The sequence below is a fragment of the Lactuca serriola genome, chromosome 4, assembly GCF_051521515.1.
Source record: "Lactuca serriola cultivar US96UC23 chromosome 4, Lser_US96UC23_V15, whole genome shotgun sequence".
Lineage (NCBI taxonomy): Eukaryota > Viridiplantae > Streptophyta > Magnoliopsida > Asterales > Asteraceae > Lactuca > Lactuca serriola.
The window spans coordinates 318,141,361-318,166,379 of record NC_136411.1 but is presented as its reverse complement, the minus strand read 5'-3'; the positions used below and the strand labels follow the sequence as shown (position 1 = coordinate 318,166,379).

Genomic DNA, 25,019 nt, shown 5'->3' with positions numbered 1-25,019 from the left:
AAAATTTGATTTTAAGCAGTAAAAACGAAATATGGTAATTATTGTAATCAAAACGAAATCTGAAAATCAAAAATTTAGGGGACAGACGAGTCAACTCGTCGAGTTTATGTTCCAGACAGCAAGTTTCGACTTTCTTGTTCTTTGGAAAATTCATTATTGCATCATTTCAATTGAAAAAGATCCTAGGCTCTGATACCATTGATGGGTTATGAGCATATATACATTCCTATGTGATCATGCAACCCTAATTGCTTTGGATCTAAGTTTTTCTCTATTGAACATGCAAATTAAATACCATAGCAATAACCCTAGAAACTAGCATATAAATTCAAAATTCACATGAAATAGGGCTAGAATGTAACCTCACTTGTTATATAGTAATAACAAGACAATCTTTGAAGATCCTTGACTCTTGAAAGCTTAGTGCCCCAAGTGTTGCACCTCTAATGGAGTCAAAAACACTCAATGCAAAGGATGAGAATGAGAGACACTAGAAAAGTCGATTAGGGTTCTTCAAAAAAGCATCAGCCGAAATTCTAATGCCTGGGGGGTTCCTTATATAGTTGTGGGTTGCTAGGGTTTCTGGAGGAAACCTTAATTCCTGCTTAAGGCCTAAGCAGCCCATGGACTCCTCCTTATGAGGCCTTTGACGAAATCTATTGGGCCTCCCTATAGGATTTCATCCACTCCTAATCAAGGAGTCCAATAGCCCAGTTCTGCAACTATCAATGATTTGCAAAACAGCCCCTCCATTATTAATCAGTTCCTTTAATCCCAAAATTAATATCAAATTAATTTCTGATTAAATACTAATTAATAATTTGATTTCCAAATAATATATTAATATTGTAATATATTAATAAAATCATTTTGAGTACCAGTTTATTATTTCACATAATAAATTCTACTCTCTCTCCACTAGTCATCATGTCAAGCTGCATGAGTGAAGGCAACCCAAAAGGACTATGCTACTATCAAATCAAGTACATACCAATTATAGTTATGGGCTTAGACACCTAATCTAACAACATTTACGTCATTGTGGGTATTGAATTGTGTCACCTCTTTGTTTGAAAACATTTGTTGGGGAAACTTCCTGTTTCTCTATGCCAAGACCTTTGAGCGCCCTACACGTGATTTCCTGCCTCCATGAGCCCTGACAACAATGAGAAAACAATCGAATTTTAAATTCCTGGCCAATTATTCAATGTCTCTTTTGAAAACTTGAATACCATCATGCAAACTCCTAGAAAGGGTACTTTGTTTTACACCATGCCATACTCGAATGAGTTTGAAGAGGATATCTTTTGGGGTGAAATAACGAGTGAGTCATCTTTCACATTGGGTCGAGATCGAGTCAACCATATCATTCATCCATGCATCCATCTCGGTAATCGCATTTTGGTTTGCTTGATTTTTTCCAGAAAGGAGGTCAGCCAAATTACGAAAACCGAACTTTTTTCCTTTGGTGTATGACCCGTAGAAATGGTCCTCGGCCCGATTTCTCGTCTTATTTCTTCCAAAAATGCTTTGAGACCAGGGCACGACCTACCGGCGATATCAACATCGGTGGTTTGATCACCATTATAGCAAATGGTCTCAAACGTGGCATTACTTCTCCACCCCATTCTCCACTCCATGGCTCTGGTTTGTTAGACATACCTTGTTTAATCAACATGTGTCAGATTAGTACACATTCCCAAATAGTTATTATTGGGCCACCACCATATCCAAAACACGTTGTGTGCTTATGGAGCGTCTTATGGATGCTTTCTACATTCATGATAGTGACATGTGACTACCAGTTTGTGACACGACTTGCAATCCATCCATCTCCGCTCCTGATACCAACACCAATGACGAACATGTACCCATGGACGCCAAACCTTCAACCTCGCAGCTTCCACAATATTTCCCATCCGATTTTTTTGAAAACTTTAATAAGCTTTGTCTTCAAAACCAGAAGATGTGGGGCTAGCACAATAAGGGGGCACTTTGATCTACAATCCTCTTTTCCTCCCAACTCTCTGATATGGGTTCTTTCTACCCTTGCCTTAAGCATTGAGGACAATGTTTGTTCTTAAGCTTGGGATGGGGTATTCCCTTTTCTTTTTGCATTAGCATGCATTTTAGTTAGGTTGCACAACATTTTAGCCTTTAATTTGCATTCATTTTTTGTTTTATTTTATAAAAAATCCAAAAATATTTTATTTATTTATTTATTTTTGAATTAAATTTAGTTTAGGACATTAGCATTCATGCATTTTTGTTACCACTTTATTTTCATCCCCGAACATATTTACTTGAAAGACTCGACACACCGTAACTACAATTCTTTTGGAAACTCACATAACATCTAAGAATCGCTCATAGAGACCTTCTTTTGGCCTTTTGTTTGATCATAACCAAACCTATATGTATATATGTACGTGCCATTTCTAAAGATATATGACGTGTTCAACATTAAGTTTTTAATAGCTTTTAAGAAATTTTAGGTAAAACCTCAAATAATAAGACGAACAAAATTCAGTTATAGAAACTTTTAGTTTTTATTTTAAACAAAAACATTTATAATCTAAAAGTTTCTTTAATTAATGTTATATACACACACACACACACACACACATATATATATATATATATATATATATATATATATATATATATATATATAGTCAAGATCAAATAAGAAGGAAAATTTTGGTAGGAATGTAAGAAATTTTTTATATGCATATTTTCTTAGCAAAAAAATGAAACGAGTCATTAGATGATTTAAAAGTAATATGATTCACAAGAAAAAATTCCGAAAAAAACACATTTATGATTCATTTTTAGGTAAATCAAGAAAAAAAATCACTTTTTTTGAAAATTTTAGTGAATATCAACAAAAATCATCATAAAAATTAATCATCGAAATGTTTTTTCGAGATTTTTTTTGGTGAATCATGTTATTATTGATTCATTTAGTGATTCATTTTTTTGTTCGCAAAAAAAATAAGTCGAAAAAAATATTTCTTACCTTCCTACCAAAAACAATTTCTTACCGGATTTATATCCTATATATATATATATATATATATATATATATATATATATATATATATATATATATATATATATAACGAGTCATGTGAGACCATCATATTTTGTGAGACATGGAGACGCAATTCTAGCCATTCATTTTGGAGATACGAAAATATTTTTAAAATACAAAATAAATAAAAGTATTCGAATTTTTTTAAATATTATTTTCGTCATTTTTTTTATCCAAAAAAAATTACTGCTACTTCAAAAAAAAATACATGAAAAATTCTAATAAAAAATATTCAAATCGAAATTTTAGAATGTCAGAATATTCTACTAGAATATTAAACTATAAATATTCAAAAAGTTTTAATAGAATATTAGAATATTCTAACAAATCTAAAAATTCAAACAGAATATTATAATATTTTAACATATCCATCAATTTTAGTAGAATAATAGAATAATATTATATTCTAAAATTTTGATTTGATTATTTACAATGTAATATTCTATTAGAATATTTCACTCATATTTCGAAAAAATGATGATTTTTTTATTATTTTATTTATTTATTTTAATTCTTTTTGGATAAACTAAATAATGAAAAAAATATTTTTTAAAAAAAAGAATTTTTGGATTTTTCCTATTATTTTGCATTTTATAACTTTTTTTATCGTTAGGATCACGTCTCATGTCTCATAAAATTAGTTTGGTCTAAAATCATATATATATATATATATATATATATATATATATATATATATATATATATATATATATATATATATATATATATATATATAAGGAAAGGATCAAATGAGAACGCCTAAAAGGTTGAGAACGCGAGAACAAATCTTGTACATTAAATATTTGTAATCTAAGGATGTCATTAATCATTAATTTAAACAAAATATTAAATGAATTTAATTTTTTTTAATTAAAATATATATATAAAAGGGTATTCAAGTAATTTTATGATGGCATCCATTTTGAATATATCAGGTAAGTTTTGAAAATTAAAAGAAACCGTTCCTATGTTTTAGTAATCACAGCTAACTTCTAATCTTTTGGATGATTCGATCGTATCTTGAATGCAAAATATCGTCACAGGTAAACCTTATTACGAGACTCAATTAATACTGTTCATCCGTAAAGTCATATTTTGCATTCAGAAGTCGGTGAAGGGTTGAAGGTGGAGGAATGTCTTCGCTGATCAACCGAAGTGGAAGAAGTAAGCTTTCTAATCTTTCTTGAATGTCGATTGACTGGAAAACGGGTGTAGTTGTGTGTGTATTTTTTGATAATGTGTACATTTTAACGATTCTTAAAACCCTAGAAGTTGGGTTTTTCGTTTTTGCTTTATATCATCGATTATGAACTGTTTTGACTCTTCATTGTTGATGATCGTTGATTTAAAAGGTTGTATTTTACAAATAACATGTTGGTGTATGTGAATGTTTAAATGAAATAGGTAATTGTAGATGACTTTCGAAGTTACGGTATTCTGTGATTGAATGTGTTTAAAAATTAATCGTTGATGATTGTCTTTGAAAGTTCTAAGACGCAAATAAATGTGTAGTCGTAGTCGACTACGTTGAACTGAAGTAAGGTTAGGAAAACCCAAAAATTAGGGCTTTTTTTTACTTTTGTTTTAACAGTCGTATTGTTGATCAATGGCAAAAGAAGTACATTATCAGTAGGACAAGATGAGTAATCGATGTTAGTATTCAATTGTGAATGGTGTTTAGTACGAAGATAATAACGAAGGGTATAAATGTCATTCATTACTATTGATTACTTGTAAAATCCGATTGTTTGTGCGATAAAAGTACTTTTCTAGTATTAATCCTTGTTGTTGGTTGTATATTATGTATATTGTTAAAGTCATATTCAGTTGTGAATGGGTACTTTATTGAGTATGTATGTGGTTTTGATCATGTACATGATGTACTAAGTAAAGAATAAAGGTGTAGGAGTCCCTACTGTTTTTTGTGAGTAAGTTAATTACACTGTTTGTTTAGTGATGATTATTGTAAACATTACTCTGTTTATGGGTATGTGTTTAATTGTGTTTGTGTTTAGTAGGTATAATTTATGATTATTTGAGTTGTTAATGATTCAATTCTGAGTTATAAATGATTAAGGTATTTTAATTCTAATATCAGGTAGAAAGAAAAGCGAGAGGATAGTACTAAAGACGGCATTCAGCAAATTCACTAACGAAGAATTCAATCCATTGCTTATTGATATTGAAGATGAAGACAATGAAGGAAACAAAATAGTACAACCTCGGATTAGAAGAGAATGACAAAAGAAGGGTTCAACACCTAATAAGAAAACTAAAAAACAAACTGGTGGTGATGATGATTATATTAAATTTAAAATGTTAAATATCAATTGGAATCTATAGTGATTATGGGTCTTATTTTTTGGACAGGTGTGGAGGAACGTGGTAATCGCACACCAGCTCATTCAATGTGAAGGGATCTTAAAGTTGTAGTTTTGAGCTCAGATTCAAGTAATGTACTTATTTAAAAATAAATTTATTTAGAGTTTGATGTTGTAGTTAGTTTTAATAACGTGTGTTTTTTTTGTATTTATTAATAGAAAAGAACATGAAACCCAAAGTCAAAGTGAAGAAGTTTGATGGAGGAAATTCAAGGTTTTCAAAATCTAAAAAAAATATATAGAAACAAAGAGGTATCAATGATGATTTCATGTAATGTAAGTTGTATATTAAAGTGTCTTCAGTTATGAATATGTTGTCTTCTTATTGGCAGGTTTGATTGAGTTATGACATGACAGAAGATAGTGGAATACATAGGGAAAATGAATTGAGAACAAAAAGACGGTTTGATAGATGTAAAATAAAAGGTGATGAAGTTGTTGTTATAAACTCATGTTCAGGTAGTGGCTTTTTTTAATAAATTTAGTATAGTATTATTTTGGTAATTTATTTATAATCATTTATTGTGTTAAATGTGTCTTAACAGGAAAAGATAATGCTACTGTCAAGAAGCTTGATGAAGATGAAGACTCTGATTTTGAAGATGACAAACCTGTGGTAACAAGGAAAAAGAGAAGGCATTATAATTCATTCAAAAATGATGACAAAGAAAATGTTAAGAAATTTAAAAGACAAAAGAATAAAGAGGGAAATGTAGTGAAGGCAAGAAAACTGCCTAAAGTTGTAGCAAGTGATGCAGAACAAGCAAGGAGAATACAAGTATGGACATCTCCAAATGTTTTGTACAGTTGTATGCATAACCTTAGCAAGGAACAGGAAGCTTATATTTATTCTATTGGTCTGGGGCATTTGTTGAATATGAAAGTGGATGGGTGTGCATCAATTATGGGGCATTATATTGTAAGGAATTTTGATGCAGATAGGATGGTACTCAAACTTCATCATGGAGATATACCAATCAATCGGTAAGTTATTCACGAAATGTTGGGTCTGCCTCTGGGACATGTTACAATAAAGTCCATGCCTTATAGAGAAGTCACAGACGACACGATAACTGTTTGGAGGAAACAGTTCGAAGATGAAGATAATATTAAACCAAGGGCAGTTCAACAAGTTATTATGCAATCAACACGTGCAGATTTAATCTTTAAAGTAAACATCATTGTCCTGCTGTGTAATACACTAGGTCAGTCGATGAGCATGGGAACATGTGACTTGTCTATGTTATCAAAAGTCACGAAAGACCTGGATCTAAATGATATTGATTGGTGTGGATATGTTTTTGATTGCCTTAAGGAGACAAAAAGTGCATGGAATCCAAACAGCAAAAAAGGATTTTATGTTGGGCCAATTATATTACTGCTGGTAAGATTTGTTTTAAATTCAGTTGTCATTCAATATTAGTAGACTTATGTGTGCAGATTCATTAAAGTGTATTAAAGTAATACATTTTTTATTTGTCTTTGTTGTAGTTGCTATACGTAGAAAGTGTTCGATGCGATTCAGTGAAGATTGTACGATGCAGACCAGCAATCTGTTGTCGGAATGTTGATAAACTACGTGAGCGAGAAAGAGTAGAGTGTAGGACAATTGGTGTGGGTATGGGTGAATTGCAAGATCCATTTCAAGTCATCAATGAAGCATCGGGGAATAGTAATGTAGGGCAAGAAAAAGTTCAGGTAATATTTTATTGTATTGAATAATGCATATGAAATTTATTATTTGTTATTTTGGTATAATCTAAATTAATTATATTCATACGTTATTTACAGGGAAATGATGCAGTAGGTGTTAAAAGTAATGGTAGAAGGTGTAAGGTATTAATATAATATAATCATTACTAAATAATAAGTTATTAGTACAACAACTAATATTGTATTAATTTTCGTAGGGAAATCAGGGAGAGGAGATTTTTAGTGGAAGTGTGGAAAGTGTTGAGGTAGTTTACTACCTATTCACATTTGAATAATTAGTTACTATAGTATTAATTAATACTAACTGACATTTTAATGTTTTTATTTGGTTTGTAACGTAATTCTATTGTGGTGACCTAATTAGACAACTATTTCAACAATAAAGGAGATGTACGACATGATATTGCAGCAAAAGAAAGTGTTGGAAGACAAAATAGATGATGTTGTCAAGAAATATCCTGATAACCAGTTGGTCAATGAATGGAAAAACAAAGTAATTGATTTGTTTACAAGATGTTGACAGGCCTTATTCATCATATACAAAAATTCAATAATTATTGTAATACACGATCTGTATTTACAAGATGTTGATATTGTTTTCATTTTTTACCTTCACTCGCATAATCAGATAATTGATTTATTCCGCTGTATTGATCATCCGAATGATAGAAATCGTCGTCTTTTGTATTTACAAGATGTTGATATTCGTTACAGTTGAATGCTTCGTCGCCATATTGATCATCATCTTCTGTATCATCGCTACTGTAATCAAAATAGTCCGACATCGATCTTGATTGGAATCACGAATGGTAAACTGCGTTGTTATCTTCAACCGTAAATGATGAACCATATACAAAAGTCGATTGAATGAAATCCCGAACTGGAAATCGTATCTTCAATTCCATATCTCCTTGAACGATAACTATGGAATATCCCTTAATTATAGGTAAATATTAATGGATAATATATTGATTATTAATTGTATTATATTAATTAAAAATTAGATTAAATACGAATTTACTTAAATACCCTAATAAAATAATTGGCTGATAAGTGTTCTCGCATTCTCAACCTTTTAAGCGTTCTTATTTGATCTTCCTCTTATATATATATATATATATATATATATATATATATATATATATATATATATATATATATATATATATATATATATATATATATATATATATATATATATATATATATATATATATATATATATATATAAAAGTACCTCGTGATCGGCGAAGAGTAGATCACTGAGAGACTGTTTCCCCTGGTCACGTGCCTCTTTTGACCATTCCCTACCACTCTTACCTTTTTCCCAATTCACTGTGTTAATTTTCATTGTAAATTGTTTAAATATAATTTTCTTTTCTTATGTTATAGAAATACTGCTAGTTGTAAAATGCTTCTAGACTCGTCTTTGCCAAATAGGCATTTAAAATTATTTTGCAGTTTCATTTTGTAAAAACCTGACGCTTCACAAGCTCTCATTCTTCTCTAGAAACTCTTTATTTAGCCATATTAAACTTTATTTCTGGATATTCTCATAAACTGGAATCTTTAGCCAACGTATAGAGTTTTAAAGCTAAGAATATGATATCTAAACTTGAATCATATGCCTCAATTATGGACTTTATTTCTAAATACTACTAAAACAACTTTTAGGACCACTAAAATTTAAAGAAAAAAAAAATTCAAGGCAAAAATATCTCGATCACGCCATGTGGTATAGGGGACATGCACTTTTACGTCAGTTTCCCTCCATCCCACCACCATTTGCTTCCACTCAACACCATCTTCTTCAATGGTATACCTGCAACAAAGAGAGAGGAAGTGAGGTGGAGAGAAAAAGAGAGGAAGAGAAGAAAAGTTGTATCACGACTGTGTCCAAGATGCCACCTAAGCCAAAAACTATACTCCCTTTTTTGCAAAACCAAGATTTGAATGATCTAGATATTATTTTATCATGTTACTAAAAATACAAAATAATATACGTAGATTATATCCGTCGGATACCACACATAAAAAAAAATCTATATATTGACATCTTTTGCAATCTTGTACTCTCGAAATTTTCTTCAATTTCTATTACTAAAAATGACATCCTTAATTACAAGCTTTTACTTCCACCTATGTTGGTAGTATCGACGTAACCTCAGAAAAGTATACGAATGAAAAGTTCGTCCATGTATTTGAAACCTGACAATTTTATGTAATTTCGAAGTATGCATTATGAATGAATAAGAGAAAGAGAAAGAGCCTTGATAAAAATGTCGTAATTAAGTTTTATAACTTTACTGGATATTGAAAAATCATTTGTGAGCCTGCTTGCGAAATGATCAAAGAAGGTTCTTCCCACCCAATGTGAACGAATATCGGACCATATTTCGGAGTAACCACAAAAAATTGTATGAATGACAATATGGCGGAAGTTTGTCCATATTCTTGAAACCCATACAATTTGATGTAATTTTGATTTGTGTATATCAAAAAAAATGTGGTCAAATTTATGCAGGGAAAATATTTCGGTAGTACGAAAGAAAATACAAAATTTACGAGGCATTTAACATAGCATTCTTAAAATAAATCTGTTCACAACCGGACGTCTGTTTTCCATCATACAACAGTGTCAAGCGGTTCTTCAAGATCGCTCACTAAGCATGGTGTTACATTATTAATAGCAAGAAAATATAGTAGAAGTAGAAGAAGAGCTATTATACAACAAAACCATAATCGACTCTTAGTGACACCATTTATTAAAGAGTCATAACCAACAAAAACATTAGCGATACAACACAAATTGTAACGGATAACTAAATGGAAGATTTTAATATGGTTATTAATCAATTTTAGATATAGATCATTCAACCCATCAACTTTAGTGATTAATTTTATATACATGCCTAGTTTTATATACCCTTACTTTTTTCAACTTCAGTGATTAGTTTTATATATCCTTATTTTTTTCAACAATTCTCTACATGAATGGAAATTGATTTATATATTATCAAGTTACACATATAAAATCCCGTAGTTGAAACAAACATAAATAAGTGTTATCCTTTGATTTTTCATATGATATGCTTCTAAAATTCCAGAAGATACACCTATATTTCATTGTAAAAGAAGAGCATTAAAGAATTCAATATATTCTTATGTTTGTAATCCAACAAATATGCCATTGATATTACTTCCCATTTGTAATTCCATTGAACCTTAGTGAAAACTCACCGGTACGAAATAATGATAGAATCATTATTAGCTTTTATAACTTAACTAGGTGTAAGGCCCGTGTAATACACGGGTTTATTAAAAATAAAAATTTAATATCAATATTTAAACATTAAATTTAATATCAATATCAATTTTAGAGCTCTCATTAATTATGACATTTATTACATTATAAATATATCAATTTTTTTTCAAGGAAACATTTATTTCTCTCAATATTATAACCGAAATAAGTTATGATATGTGAACAAATCAGAAAATTACATGTGGAAATAAATAAATTCTAAAAATCTATTAAAATGCCATGTGTCCAAATCAATGAGGACATGACATGTGGCAGAAAATGGGTTTTATTTATTAGTATAGATCCATGGTGTTATGATAAGAGAACATTAAACTATATCTTAAATTTAAAATTTAGAATACTCATCTTAAATTTAAAATTTAGAATACTCCATAGTTTGAAGCCCTAATTTTCCCAATTGAAGCTTCGATTAGATAAGCACTTCCCCAAAATTGGATGAAGACGTGATGAGGGCTAGAAAAAGCTCAATTGGAGCTTTCTTCCTTGCATTTGCTATTGTGTTCATCATTACTAAACGTTGAAGGTAATGTTATCCTTTCCTCAATCTCTCTTCTCTCCTTGCTCGCTAATTGCTCAAGGACGACATCCTCTACCTACTTTTCTGGTTCTCGAATCTGTTCTGATTCATGTTTACAGTCACACACTTACACAAGCACATATGAACACATAATCAAAAACACATAGAAATACGCAATCACTTATGAATGGAGTCGGATTTTCTTTAATTTTGTTGTAAGTTTCCGATTGAGGACTGTGGTGGTGCCGTTTGTTCCCCACTTTTAGTTTTAAGGTTTTATGATCGTTTTGTTGTGTATCTCTGAGGAATGATGGATTTTTTTGTGATTTTCTGTTATTTATCTTCTGAATTCAAGAAATTTTGTTGATTTGATAGAGTGGAGGCGTAGATGTTTCTTAGAGGCTTTGTTTGATTTTCCTTTTGCAATGAATTGATCTAGGATCAATTGCCTTAAGTATATGTGTTTGATTGGTTGACCAGAGGATTCCCTCTTTGGTTACACTTCATTCCTGGAATCCAATTCCCGACCACAAATGGCCTTACCAGTTACTCCATTACTACACACAATGCTAATTATAGTTTCATAATGTTTTTCATCCTATACATTTTAAGTGTCTTTTAGTAACTAAATGGCATCAATCAAATCTATACAAGTATTTAGGACTTAACAGACCTAAATGAATAAATGTTCACTTTTTAAGTTCTATCTCTCTTGTGCACGTGAGAATACGAAAGATTAACTTTTTTCAAGTATATTTCTCATTGTGTTGTCATATATAACAGGTTAAGAATGAATATGGAGATGCTTTAATACAACTGTTCCTTGGGTGATGCACAAACAAAGTGATGCACCTGATCTAATTATAAGTAAAATTACCTCAACTTATAATCAGGAATCTGTATCTATGTCAATTATGAACACATACAAACTACTAAATTGAAAGCTCTACAGTAGATCAAGTTTCTGCCTATTTGATACTCAATTAAATGCTCCATTTGTGTGTTGAATCTTATATTAGTTTCACTGTTTCTTCTTCAGTCGGTTCTATAGCATGGAATGTGTCACACCCCAAAACCGGAACGGCGGAAACGTTCTGGGGTGGATGACGTCATGTCAAGTATCACAACACATGCATATAGTAATCAAAGTACAACAAAACATTGCATTAATAGTGATAATTTTACATGGTTACATTACATAGTATCAAAGTAATACAAGCAAAATATATTAAGTGCAGCAAGGTACTAAGCCATCTTCATCAGCAGCTCCGGGGATGTACCTGACTAATTGCTGACCTGAGATTACAAGTTATTTGAAAAGCGAGTATCAGCATTTTTACAAATGCTGGTGAGTTCATAAGTATTTAGTGTCATCTAGTCAAATAGCTTTAATAAGTAGTCTAAGTGTTTTCAGTGCATCAGTGTTCTTTCCAGAAAATCCTATATTTTCTTTAAATAAGCAGCCTTCTACCAAGACTGTTCAGTGTAATGTGGTAAATGGTAGTTTCCCCTTAATTGCTATTATTATCAAAATACTAAATTTGATTATTAAAGAAAGCAAGAGACATCAGGGAATAGCATATGCCTCAGCAGTGAGGACTGCTGACTAAGGCAAAGAATCATAGACCCCAGGAGAGTGTCGAACTAACGACACGCCTGTTTCAGTCTAACAAAGGGGAGACATAGACCCCGGAAGGTACCAAATGAAAGGTACAGCTGGTAAAGTCTAAAACAATAAATATAGACCGAAGACGATGCCAAACGAAAGGTACATCTCACACGGTCAAAACAAAGACTACAGACCGCAGATAGTATCAAATGGAAGATACATCTAGCAAGGTCAAAACAGAGACTACAGACCGCAGACAGTATCAGATGAAAGATACATCTAGCAAGGTCAAAACAGTGTGACTCTGAAAAGTGACATCAGCATACAGTGTAAATTGCTGACGAAATATTGTTACCTTAAAGCCATGAATTATAAGGCAACCCATGATACTAGTAACCATACTGACTAGAGTTCCAGACACCCTACAAGCATCTATATAATGTGACATTTGTCACCCCTTGGCTTGGTGGACCGTGGACTGTAGCTAGCAGTCAGGGTGCGGGGTTGTCAATCCCGTATAGATCTATACACACAATGTCCGCTCTCCCTACAGGAGACTCTAGTTACCAACTAGACGACGGAGAATGCCGCGTCCCGAAGATGCATCCCAAATAGAGGGTAGTGTATTTCTAGAGGGGAGTGAGATTCTAATGCAAGTGACATACTAGAGGTAGAGACTTCCAAACAGTGGGTAGTGTGTTTCTAAAGTAAGTGTAGAATAGAGGTAGAGACTCTTAACTAAAATGACTAGAGAATTCCTATATGTCCATTCTCATTTACATAATATATATATATATATATATATATATATATATATATATATATATATATATATATATATAACTAATGAGTCGAACGACCTTTGGACGGCCATCCAATCCCACCAGACCACATCTCAACGAAGAAAAGGAAATAGGGCAGACGAGCCTTCCTAAGTCTTTCAATCATTACTTATATATACCTATATAAGCCCGAACATACATCTAACTATGACTGAGTGCGTTTCAAGTAGAAGTGATCCTTGTGAAGTAGAAGTGTCTAATCAAGTGAAGTAGAAGCGGTCGCAAGTGAAGTAGAAGTGTCGAACAAGTATAAGCGTATCATGAAGTAGAGGCGACAATAAGTGAAGCAAAAGTGTATCAAGTATAAGTGAAGTAGAGTTGTTATCAAGTATAAGTGAAGAATAATCGTATCATTAAGTAAGAGCGTGAATAAGTATAAGTGTCATCAGGTATAAGCGTCTGCCAGTATAAATGGAAGCGCTACCGAGTAGGAATATGAAATAAGTATAAGCGAATCAGCAATAACTTCAAGTAAAATATATGTAAAAAGGAATCTTAATGAGAAGCCTTCACGAACAGAAAATTTCACACATTGTATTCTTTTGTAAAATATGTTTGAAAATCTTGGAAATCTTTCACAAACCAGTTTAGAATGAATTTAGTTTAAAAGGTATAAGTAAGAGTTTTAAAACAATTGAAAAGCGTTATAGCGTCCTACTTGGTAAAAACAATGTACAGTGGCAAAATCTTGTGCATGCGGGTTATCAATCACATGTGATTGATATGATAACTGGCATGTTTAACTTGTAATCCCCCCTATAAAACATTTAAAAACATTTAAAAGGTTCATTCAGGGGTATGAACTCACCTGGTGTAAGTAGGTCTGACGGAGGTGTCGTTTGGGCGTTCGGTGTCACGCAAGGACTTGAACACACACAATGACCTATTTTTATCATATGATAACATATGTTCACATACAATTAGTATATTTAATACTAATTAAACAATTATACACGCTCAAAGGAGCGGAAAACACTTTTGGTTGAGTGTTTGGGGTCCCGGGTAGCGTTTAAGGGCGCTAAGGGCCTCCTATCAGTTGTGGAACTTTGCTAAACTCAAATATCAAGTGTATGAATGGATTTAAAGCATTAATATGGACCAAACTTGGAGTTTACGGCCCAACCTAAGGAGTTTACGGTCGTAAACTCCCAAGGGTACATTCTTGGGTGTTTTATGCTTCTAGCTTGCTTATTGATTTATTCTAAGCACTTTTCCCAAAAGGCATGAGTGGGTTTGAGGCCTCTAAGGGCATGTTCTTTGAGTTTACGGCCAAGGGACCACTCCTAAAGGAGTTTACGGCCGTAAACTCTAATCCTTAGAGTTTTGGGAAGTTTAAAGCCCCTATTGCCTTTCTAGTGATTTCTAATGAAGTGTGATGCTATTTTGGAGGATTAAAACCAACATTTGAGTGGGTTATGGGGAGTTTACAGCCTAGATAATTGCTTGGGCCGTAAACTCCAAGTCATCCCTCAATTCCTTGTGTTTAAGCCCTTAAATCCCCTCCTAGTATTTTATGGTAAGTGTATAAGGCCATTTGGGGAACAAAACAATTATTTTGGGCATGTTTAAGGGTGTTTACGGCCTTGACCCTTGTCTGGCCGTAAACTCCCTTTAATAAATCATTTTGGAGTGTTCCAAGGGTCTAAACTCAAGAGGATAAGTTCCTAAATTATGTATGAAGCCCTAGGATGAGTTTGGAGTGCATTTGGGACCATGACTTGTGGAGTTTACGGCCTAAGCATGTGCTTGGGCCGTAAACTCTTCTTTGAGTCCTAAATCCATGCATTTTGGTGTTTAAACACCCCTAGGCTATATCCCCTAATAGTTTCTAAGCTTATGGTCAAGTTTAAAGGCATGATTGGCACCATTTTAGGGGTTTACGGCCCTAGAATGTTCCTGGGCCGTAAACTCCTTATACCATACCTTCTTGGATGATTTTTGGGCTATAAACATAATTCCATACGTTTAGAATAATCTAGGGTAAGCGGACTTACAATTTGGAAGCGTTTGGTTGCGGATTCGAGACGAAAACGGGTCTAGAGAGAGAGTTTAGAGAGAGAGTGTAAAAAGTCTCTAATGGACTCCACTCACCCTTATATAGGGTTTTGATTCGGGGCTCAGTGGAATTCTATCCATTACTGCCGTTAAACGGGGCTTTTAGTCGCACCCGATCTAGTGGTCGTAATAATAAAACTTGACATTTTCCAATTCAATGGAAATATGTGTCATGTGTTTTTATTCCCTTATATCACGACTTAACGACATATAAATTATAAACAATGGGATGTTTATTAAATTGACTCCTTCTAATTAACGGAACTTTTATACAGTGGAATATTCCGTTAACGGTAACGGGGAAAATGTAACGGGAACACTTGGGTTGTCACAGAATGAAGTTTTTTTAATAGGTTTCTAACATAATGACACACCAAATTGTTGATAACTTCATCATACATTGCCTTACATTGCCTAGAATGAAATGCAAGAACAAATTATCTTATTGGAATTGCAAAGATTCAACTAAGCTATTGTCTATAATCTTTGAACTTACATATTTTACTATTTCTACCCATTATATGAACCTTTCTCAAATTATTACATTGTTGATAATTGAATATTGCAGGAGTGTATACATGGTATGCCAGAAAAAATATGTTGGGGATGTTGATGATGAAAGACTAAAATTAGGGTTTCAACTTGTTACTTTTCAATTTTAGAATTGATACTATTTGTGGCCATTAGAATTTTATAAATCATCTTTCCAGAAAATCATCTTCTGCCAAGGTTGTTCACTTATTCACTGACCCAAAAATATGAAGAACTCTACCAAGAGAATGGAGGTTCTCCCTCTTATTCCCCACCAACACATGCTTAAATCTTTTGTTGACATCATATTTAATTTGTAGGGTGACTCTATAAAAACCTTGGAATCTGGGCCTTATGGAGATGTCATTGGTGTTAAACTTCAAAAATGGATCTACCATCAAAGCAAATTTTCCCTTAATTAGATGAAAGGTAAAAATGTGTGTGTTCCATTTTCCCTTAAGTGCATTAAAGGTTCTGCAAGGGTAGTTTCTAGCACATTAGTTGGAGTCACGTGTATATACCCTGTTTTATACAAAAAAAAAATGTGTTTTGAAGCTTATAAAATATACTCTTGTGAAAAGTAATTGTTATGATACATTGATACACATTTGTTTTTTTTTTTCACATTCAGGTTAAGTGATGGGGGCTTCGTGGTGAGATTAGAGAGGATGGAAATTAAAAGGATGTGATTGTATGGCTACATGTAATATCTGTATGGTTTTTTCTTAAATAAATATTAAACAAAAAGATATTAATATTTGGCTATTTTGTAGATGTTCAAGCGTCATGGATGGTGTTATGTCTGAGTTCCATAGAGGGGTTAAAAGTTTCCAAATTGATGATGACCAAAATATTGGTGATGAAGGAGAAAAGATTTCACTGATACTAGAAAAACCTGCATTTCCAGAAGTTATAATGGTTGAAATGATTTCAGAACAACTCACTTTATTTGCATCTTATCAAGCAAAAATAGAGATAACACCCACCCTCACTCTTTCATGTGCAAAAGACAAGAATGTCCTTCACTTTAAATGAATAAACTTAAATGATCGATGTCATTGTTTTGCAGGCATGTATGAAATTAGAGATGCAAAAGTCAGTTAAAAGGGCCTAAGAAGAAGCTAGTCAAAGTTGTTGGTTTGACTAGTAAAATAACTCACATTCTTTTGTAACAACTATTATTTGTGTACAGTTTTATAAAATGAGTAAGCTAGTTAGATATGGAATACTTACTGTTTTTGGAAATTTGTTGTCTTAATTTTGTTCTAAGGTGAATATATGATGTTTTTAGCCATTTCAGCATTGTAGATTTGTAGGTTTCTTTAAAGTTACTTAAATGGGTTAAATAATAGAAATAGTAACAAAAATCAGTAATTTGGATAAACTAGTGACGACTTTCTGTGGTCACCAAGTGGATAAACCAGTGACGACTTTTTATAGTCACTAATTGGATAAGACAGTGACGACTTTTTATGGTCACTCATTGGATAAAACAGTGACGACTTATTATGGTCACTAATTGGATAAAACAGTGACGACTTTCCTTGATTAGTGACAACATTTAGTGGCGAAACGGGTCGTCATAGATTTAGTGACCAGTATATGTTAGTCACTAATTAGTGACCATTTTTATATTTTTGTCACTAATCAGTTTTTGTGACTGACATATAGTGACGACCAAAAATTTGGTCACTAATTCATTTATTGACGACTCTTTCTATTGTTAGTGACCATTTCGTTTCGTCACTAATTGACATATTTTTGTAGTGTAATGACTTAATAAAATAATATATTTCTCACTTTGTACACATTTAGTCCTTCATATTTTTATTGTTGCAAAATAAGTTATTTTTATTTTTTGCACTTGTTCACTACTTATGAATGATTTTGTTATGTTTTTTTTCACGACATACGTAGTACAATCATTAATGAGGTGTTTGGGGCTTTTGATGCTTATGTTCGTCGCGATCTCAACTATTTGGTTGTTTAGGTCATGTGTTCTGAACGTCATAACTTCTTCATACGATCTCGGATTTAGCGATCTTTATATCCACGCGTTCGTATTTTAGTCTACTACAAATTTCGTTTAGATTACTCCTGTTAAAAAGTAATATATTTTTACTTATGATTTTTATATCCATATGTGTTTTATGAATGCATATACATAATTTTTTTTATAAAATCGTAAGTAAAAATATATATTACATTTTAACGGGAGTGGTCTTAACGAAAGTTGTAGTAGACTCAAAAAACGAACATATAGATATAAAGATCGTTAAAATTTGAGATCGTGTGAAGAAGTTATGGTGTTTAAAACACAAGACCTAAGTCAAACCACAAGACCTACGCAACCAAACAGTCAAGGTCGCAGTGGATATAAACATTAACAACCTCAAATACCTCATCAATGATTATCCTACGTAAGATGTTGTGAGAAACCCTAAAAGAATCATTCATAAGTACAAGTACCGAATGAGTACAAAAAAAACCTCATTTTGAAACAAAAAATATTAAGGACTAAATGTGTACAAAAATATTAAAGACTAAATGTTTACAAAATGAGAAATATATTACCTATTAAATCATTTTTCCCAAATAACCTAGAATAACCGATCATAATGATTGAATATGTACGGTTTAACAAGTTGAAGGGGTAAATATAGACAGAAAAAAAAAAAACCCAGTGACTAAATATATACAATTGAAAAAATATATTACTCATTCAAGTGATTATTCCTTAGTAGTTGATTCATGAGTCGTGACATATGAGCAACATGAAGAAACTTATTTCATGAAAAACGTTACTCCATGGAATTTGCTCCCTGGACCCTGAATGTCGAGCTACATTACTCTCTTGTTTTCTTTTACCCTTTAACGTTCTCAACACCCATGTTTTGAAACAGATCACACTCACGCTAAAAAAAAATAAAAAACAATAATAATAACTGAAACTACACATTGTTTCATGCATGTAAAAGGAAGTATTTATTTGCATAGAGTTGTGTATCACATGTGATGATGAGAAAGAGTACAAGCATAGATTTCTTTCCCCAAAATTGGGGTGTTTTTTGAGTTGGTGGATCCCACTCACTGTCAACCTCTGTGCTATAAATGCAAGTAAAACGTACACCTTTTAAGTAAACCCTTTCACCACAACGTGCTACACTGCCAACTGCTTGACTCTTATTTCATCTTCTTACTACCCACCCCATCCTTATATATCCCCAACTCTTCCTTTCTTTTCAAACTCTTCCATCATTACATTTTCGTACACCCCTTTGCATCCTCCTTATAAACAAACAAACAAAAACATATTTCAACGACAAAGTATCTACATATATACACACATACAACCCTAATATGTATATGTGTGGTGGTTCTAATAATGCCATGGTGTTTTCCTTGCCATACGATGGAGAGTCACCTACTTCCTCCGCCGTTGATTGCACGCTTTCTTTGGGTACGCCGGCCACCCGTTTAGCCGGAGATTACGAGAGGAACACTCACCATGAGAGAAGGCCCTCTTGGTCCGCTAGTTTCTGTTGGGATATTTTACAAAACACGACGGCGGTGGTACCTTCACAGAAAGCTAACCTTGGAGGTGGTAATGGCGGAGCATCCGCCGCCGGTGACCCTTTACTTGCTAGGCGATGCGCTAACTGTGACACCACTTCCACCCCACTTTGGAGGAATGGCCCCCGCGGCCCTAAGGTAGGTTAATTAATTTTTCTGGTGACTCGATTCCATGAAAGGTTTTTTTAACCGTTTTGAAATTTTTATCAATTTCAATCTGCAGTCGCTGTGTAATGCATGTGGAATCAGATTCAAGAAGGAAGAGAGGAGAGCCAACGCGGCGGCGACTGGTGGAGGCGATATGGCGGAGATACAACATTACCAACCGGTGATGAACGGGAACCCGTGGCTTCACCACCCTCAATCTACCCATAAACTATCGTCATACTATTCTCCGGCGGCGGCGGCGGCGAAAGGGAACGAGTTTAGGTTCATAGATGACGTGGACGACAGAGATTCTCCGTTTCTATCATGGCGTCTCAACGTTACTGACAGACCAGGTCTCGTCCACGGGTTTACGAGATGAAGTGGGCCCGTATTAGTTACATGATGACGTAGACTCTAATTTGATTTATTATATTTCCAGAGTAAAATAGTTTTAGTCCAGAGCATTACTTTGGTGATTACTAGTACTTTGTGCATTGGTACTCGTACATCGGTTGTCGATTTCTGCTTTGGAAAAGGACCCCCGCTTTATTTATTTAGTTTAATTAATGGTGTCCTTTTTTGTTTATTCGGTCAAACGTATATGTTTCGGTCTCAAGAAATAACTTTTTCCCAAATGTATCTCATGAGTGAATTTCGTTTTATATTATTAAACTTCCTTTAATAATTTATAATTTTGATATTCCGTATTTTGCTTCGTATTACAATTCAATGCATAATGATAGGATTAATGAGTAGCTAAAAAATCATTTAATTGCTTGTCAAATCCTCATGTTAACTATCAAAACGACTCTTTTATCCAAAAATGTATAGGCAATAACAAAATTCCGTTCTTTCTGTATTAAATATTTCATGAAGCTTTTTACTTCCCTGCCAAGTAAAAGAAACAATCGTGTTTATTAAATAAGTCAAAAAGAAACACTGATACGATATATAACTTACCAGTGTCATCTGAAGGACCATTGTATTTCTTCCAACGTTTTTCCTTTGGTTTCAGGAACCCATAGTTTCACAAAAACTAGAGTAAAAGTTGACACAGCAGCATAGATGATGAAAGTTCCTGTAAAAAAAAAAAAAAAAAAAAAAAAAAAAAAAAAAAAAAACTGTTCACTTCAATAACTTTTTGTCACAAATTTACACACAGTGACACACACACACACAGAAATATATAATACCTCCACTGCTCCAGGTCAAGAGTAGGGGTGCTGTCATTGTAATAATCGATGCAGCCAACCAATTAAAAAGTGTTGCAACACTGCCAGCAAGGCTCTTAATATTTACAGGAAGTATCTGAAACGATCAAAACATTAAGGATTTAAAATGTCTTATTATTTAAATTAACGAGAAAAATAATTCATTATTTTTGTTTCCAAATCAACTATATACCTCGGACATTATAACCCAAGGAATTGGTCCAAGTCCTAGAGAGAAGCCGGTCACCATAATCTGGATGGTCAAAGTAAAAGAGTTATTGTTCCAGCGACTCATGAGCTAACTCACACTGTCTGTCCCAAAAGCATTATGTGAGATGCAAATCACGTATAAATGGCTTATGTCAGAGTGTAGTGTGAAAAAGTAGCCCAATCCGCATTGGAATTGAAACTCTCACACTGCAGCTGCTGAGACTCAAATCTTTGCTTGTTCTGCAAAGAGACCAGTCTAAAAACAACTCGAAGATTTAAGAAAGCATACCACTAGTCCAACGAGTGACAATATTCCCAAGAACCCATAAAGGGACGAATCTTTAGCAACAAGTTGCTGAAATTCAACATAAGTGTTAATATGTATAGTTGAGGGACTGTTTTTGTCATTTATGTATAGTTGAGGGACTACTTTTTCCATTTATGTATACTTCCTATCCTTTTTCTTCCCCTTGGTTTTTGGCTAAAGTCAGTTTCTTACATGCACCCTTTTATTAGCCAAAAAAACTTTAAGGGAGTAGAGAAAATACAAAGTATAAATATAGCTATCAACTACACATAAATGACAAAATGGTCCCTCAACTATACATATTAACAATAGTGAAGCAAAGTAAATAAGTAACTGAAATAGCAAAACATTAAAAAGTAAAAAAAGTAACTAGCCTTCAAAAAGAAACTCATTGAAACAAGAAGGTTGCTTGCAACCATTAGAATTGAAGACAACTGCATCATGAAAAAATGGTTTTTTTTTTTTGTCAGTTTAAACTTTAAATCTGTCATAAAAAGTTTGAGCAAAGTTTTTAGCTATTGATTACCATTAAAAGAACTCTTCGACCACTTTTGTCCACCAAGGATGTTGTAACTGCAGTAGCAACAACCTAAATATATGCCAAATGCTGACCAAATTGATAAGTGTTTTTGCATTAAAAACTTTGAAAAAAAATAGTATTTAGTAAAAGTGAAATACCTGAATTGCACCAAGTCCAAATGTTGCAGCTTTGCTGGATGAAATTCCTGTTCACAATAAAGTTGACTGGTCAATCTCAAAAGGATTATTCTTCCAGCAACCTCTTAAATCAGATACACAGTGGGCCCACTAGGTGACAGTATGTAAAGTGTAAACTAACCAGCTGATTTGAAAATGTCACTAGAGTAGAATAGAACACCATTTATACCACTGAGTTGTTGAAGAAGAAGCAACCCTATTCCTACCTGTATGACATAGTTTAACAATAAAAAAAAAAACAGAAAACTTTTAAATGTTTTTAAAGTTTAAAGAAAGTTAAATTTAAATGTAGAAAAACTGGTGAATTATATACCATTAAAGGATACCAATATCTTCTTCTCTTAAGTTCAGAAAATCGAATTGTAGCTCGTTTTCCTGAGTTTGCTACAGATCTCTGTTGGAATTGCATTATAGATATCAAGTAAATGGGAATTTAGGATAATTTTTAGAAATGTGAAATTGATACTAATTACATACCTTGATCTCATTAAACTCAGAGGAAATGTCTGAATCGAATCCTCGCAAAACTTGCAAAGATGTTTCACAATCTTCAATAAACCCCATCTTGGCCTACATAAAAGAAAAATATAGGTCAAATTACATGAAGTTAAGGTAGTTAATTAATTGATTAAGCTCAAATTTATGAATCTTACCAACCAACGAGGAGATTCAGGAATGAAAAAAAGACCAGGTATCAGAAAGATGCATGGCAAAGTACCAAAAGCTGCCAATGCTCTCCATGGAAGAAAAAGCCCCAAAAGGTATGCCAATAGTATTCCAATAGTAACAGAAAGCTAAACAATAGGAGAATACATGGTAAATTACATTATGTATTTATAATGAAGAAAGAAAAAGAATCATAACTGAGTAACTAACCTGGTTAACAGATCCTAAGCTACCTCTCATGTTTTGAGGTGAGATCTCAGCAATGTATACAGGAACCTATAGATCATATGTGAATTGGAAACTTAATCTTAGTTGAGTTTTATAGCAGATGGAAAAAAGAAAGGTCAAAGTTGAAGAAGCCTAAGATTCACCGCATAAGATATTACACCAACACCAAAGCCTTCCAGTAATCTTCCCATATACAAGAATGAGTAATCCTATGAACATATTACACATAAAGTAATATTGATGACAAAAGTGATATAAGATGATTGCTTTCGAGGATAGAAATGAGGTTAAAATGGTCGCTTACTTTGGAAAATGAAATAGCAAGCCATCCAAGTATGTTGGGAATAGCAGCAATCATCAATGACTGCAACAAATTTACACCATTGATGAGGTTTAATCGTTTTACAGCATCAGGAGCAATATAGATGGAGATTAAATAATACCAAATTGATAAGATTATCTTACCCCTTTTCGTCCAATGTATTCTGCAATTTGACCACTAGCTATTGCACCCACCATAGCACCCACATTTGCTAACGAACCAAACACGGAGAACTGTTCATCAACAAAACTTTACGTTTAAAAAAGCAACTCAAGTTTCACAGGTAAAAGTATTAGAATGGTGGTAGTGGATTTGTTTAAGATCAAACCTCCGAAATTTTAAGTTTAAGATCGGTTATGATGTCTGCCTGCGTAGGATTTGAATACCCACACTGTAAGAGAAAACAAACACTCGTAAGTCTGAGAACATACACATTTTCAATTTCTGATTATACATCGAAAGAGCGGGAGAGATTACAGTGAACCCAAACTGAATGGGGCCTAAGGCGACGATGAAAACGCAGAGGAAAATGGAGACTGATTCACGAAGGATTTGAGCGGAAGAGGCAAACATGCTAGACTGCCTGGAGCTCATACCAGCCATGCGGTACCAACTTCCGGTGTGGAGGAGCGGCTTCTTGAGGCTGCCGCCTCCGCCCCCTTCTTCGATCTCCGGATCTCGTGACGCCATCGGAAAGATAATAGCTAGAGAGTGTAAGAGAGAAGGAATGTAATGAGTACATAGGGTATATGGTGTTATGAGCTCTTTCTGTTCGACGAAATGCGAAAGTGACGGACAAGCTGAGAAGAGGCCGGAAGACAAAGTCTGTTGCGGACAGGGGTATACGAGTACGATTTTCGCGGGACTTTTCTTGAATACTACAATACATATAGTGAACTACTTGTACCAATTCTGGAATAATTTTTGTTTGGTCACCTTAGTTTGATAAAAGTGACACATTTAGTCCATAATATTTATTTCCAATCATTTTTTGACCTTCTTATGTAGTTTGGTTGTACCTTCGGTCCCTCGCCCTAACTTTCATTAGTGTGGAACCGTTAAGACCCACCAAGGGCCATACACATAAAGGTATTCTTGTTTTTTCAAATAACACTGCTACAAATGTTCATCATAATTAGTTGACAACTCATTAGATCTTAAAAAGGAATCATGGTATTGGTAGCATGACCAATCTGTACATCATGGATCATGCTATTCTTATTGGCCTTATGGATTATGGTGTACTCAAAGGGCTAGAGTGTGATTATGTTTACATCGACAAGTCGTTTATAAACGATGATGATCTCTGACATTGTGTAGACCAAAGCACAAATATATCTACTATTTGTATTTGCTTATGATACTAAAGGTTTAGGGAGAATCACACATGTAAATGGAATGTTGAAAAGCTTTGCACGGTGAATCGGCAAAGTGTTTATTTTTCTAAACTAAAATCATGTATTTACCTAAGACCATTTACAATCTTTTTAGCATACAGTGGCTAGTCATTAAGAAATGTTGTCATTTGAGAAGCTTACATCTTGAGAAGCTTGAACGCTTATCTCATTTTA

General features: G+C 33.3%; 2 protein-coding genes across 2 annotated transcripts; one reads left to right on the top strand and one right to left on the bottom strand.

Annotated features, from left to right (window-relative positions):
* The first annotated feature begins 19,211 nt into the window (after positions 1 to 19,211).
* LOC145097322 (GATA transcription factor 19-like) lies at positions 19,212 to 20,422 on the top strand. Its single transcript, XM_079034860.1, has 2 exons — positions 19,212 to 19,778; positions 19,864 to 20,422. The coding sequence occupies exons 1-2, from the start codon at positions 19,428 to 19,430 to the stop codon at positions 20,164 to 20,166; spliced, it is 654 nt and encodes a 217-aa protein (XP_078890986.1). The 5' UTR covers positions 19,212 to 19,427; the 3' UTR covers positions 20,167 to 20,422.
* A 26-nt stretch (positions 20,423 to 20,448) lies between these two features.
* Positions 20,449 to 24,272, bottom strand: LOC145097321 (sugar transporter ERD6-like 4). Its single transcript, XM_079034859.1, has 18 exons — positions 23,926 to 24,272; positions 23,777 to 23,839; positions 23,592 to 23,681; positions 23,431 to 23,490; positions 23,270 to 23,335; positions 23,109 to 23,174; positions 22,886 to 23,026; positions 22,710 to 22,802; positions 22,546 to 22,626; positions 22,354 to 22,438; positions 22,194 to 22,240; positions 22,042 to 22,104; positions 21,890 to 21,949; positions 21,498 to 21,563; positions 21,192 to 21,251; positions 20,981 to 21,095; positions 20,748 to 20,865; positions 20,449 to 20,675 (listed from the first exon to the last, which is right to left on the bottom strand). Exons 1-17 carry the CDS (start codon positions 24,136 to 24,138, stop codon positions 20,753 to 20,755), a joined length of 1,482 nt encoding a protein of 493 aa, XP_078890985.1. The 5' UTR covers positions 24,139 to 24,272; the 3' UTR covers positions 20,449 to 20,675; positions 20,748 to 20,752.
* Between the last annotated feature and the right edge of the window lie 747 nt (positions 24,273 to 25,019).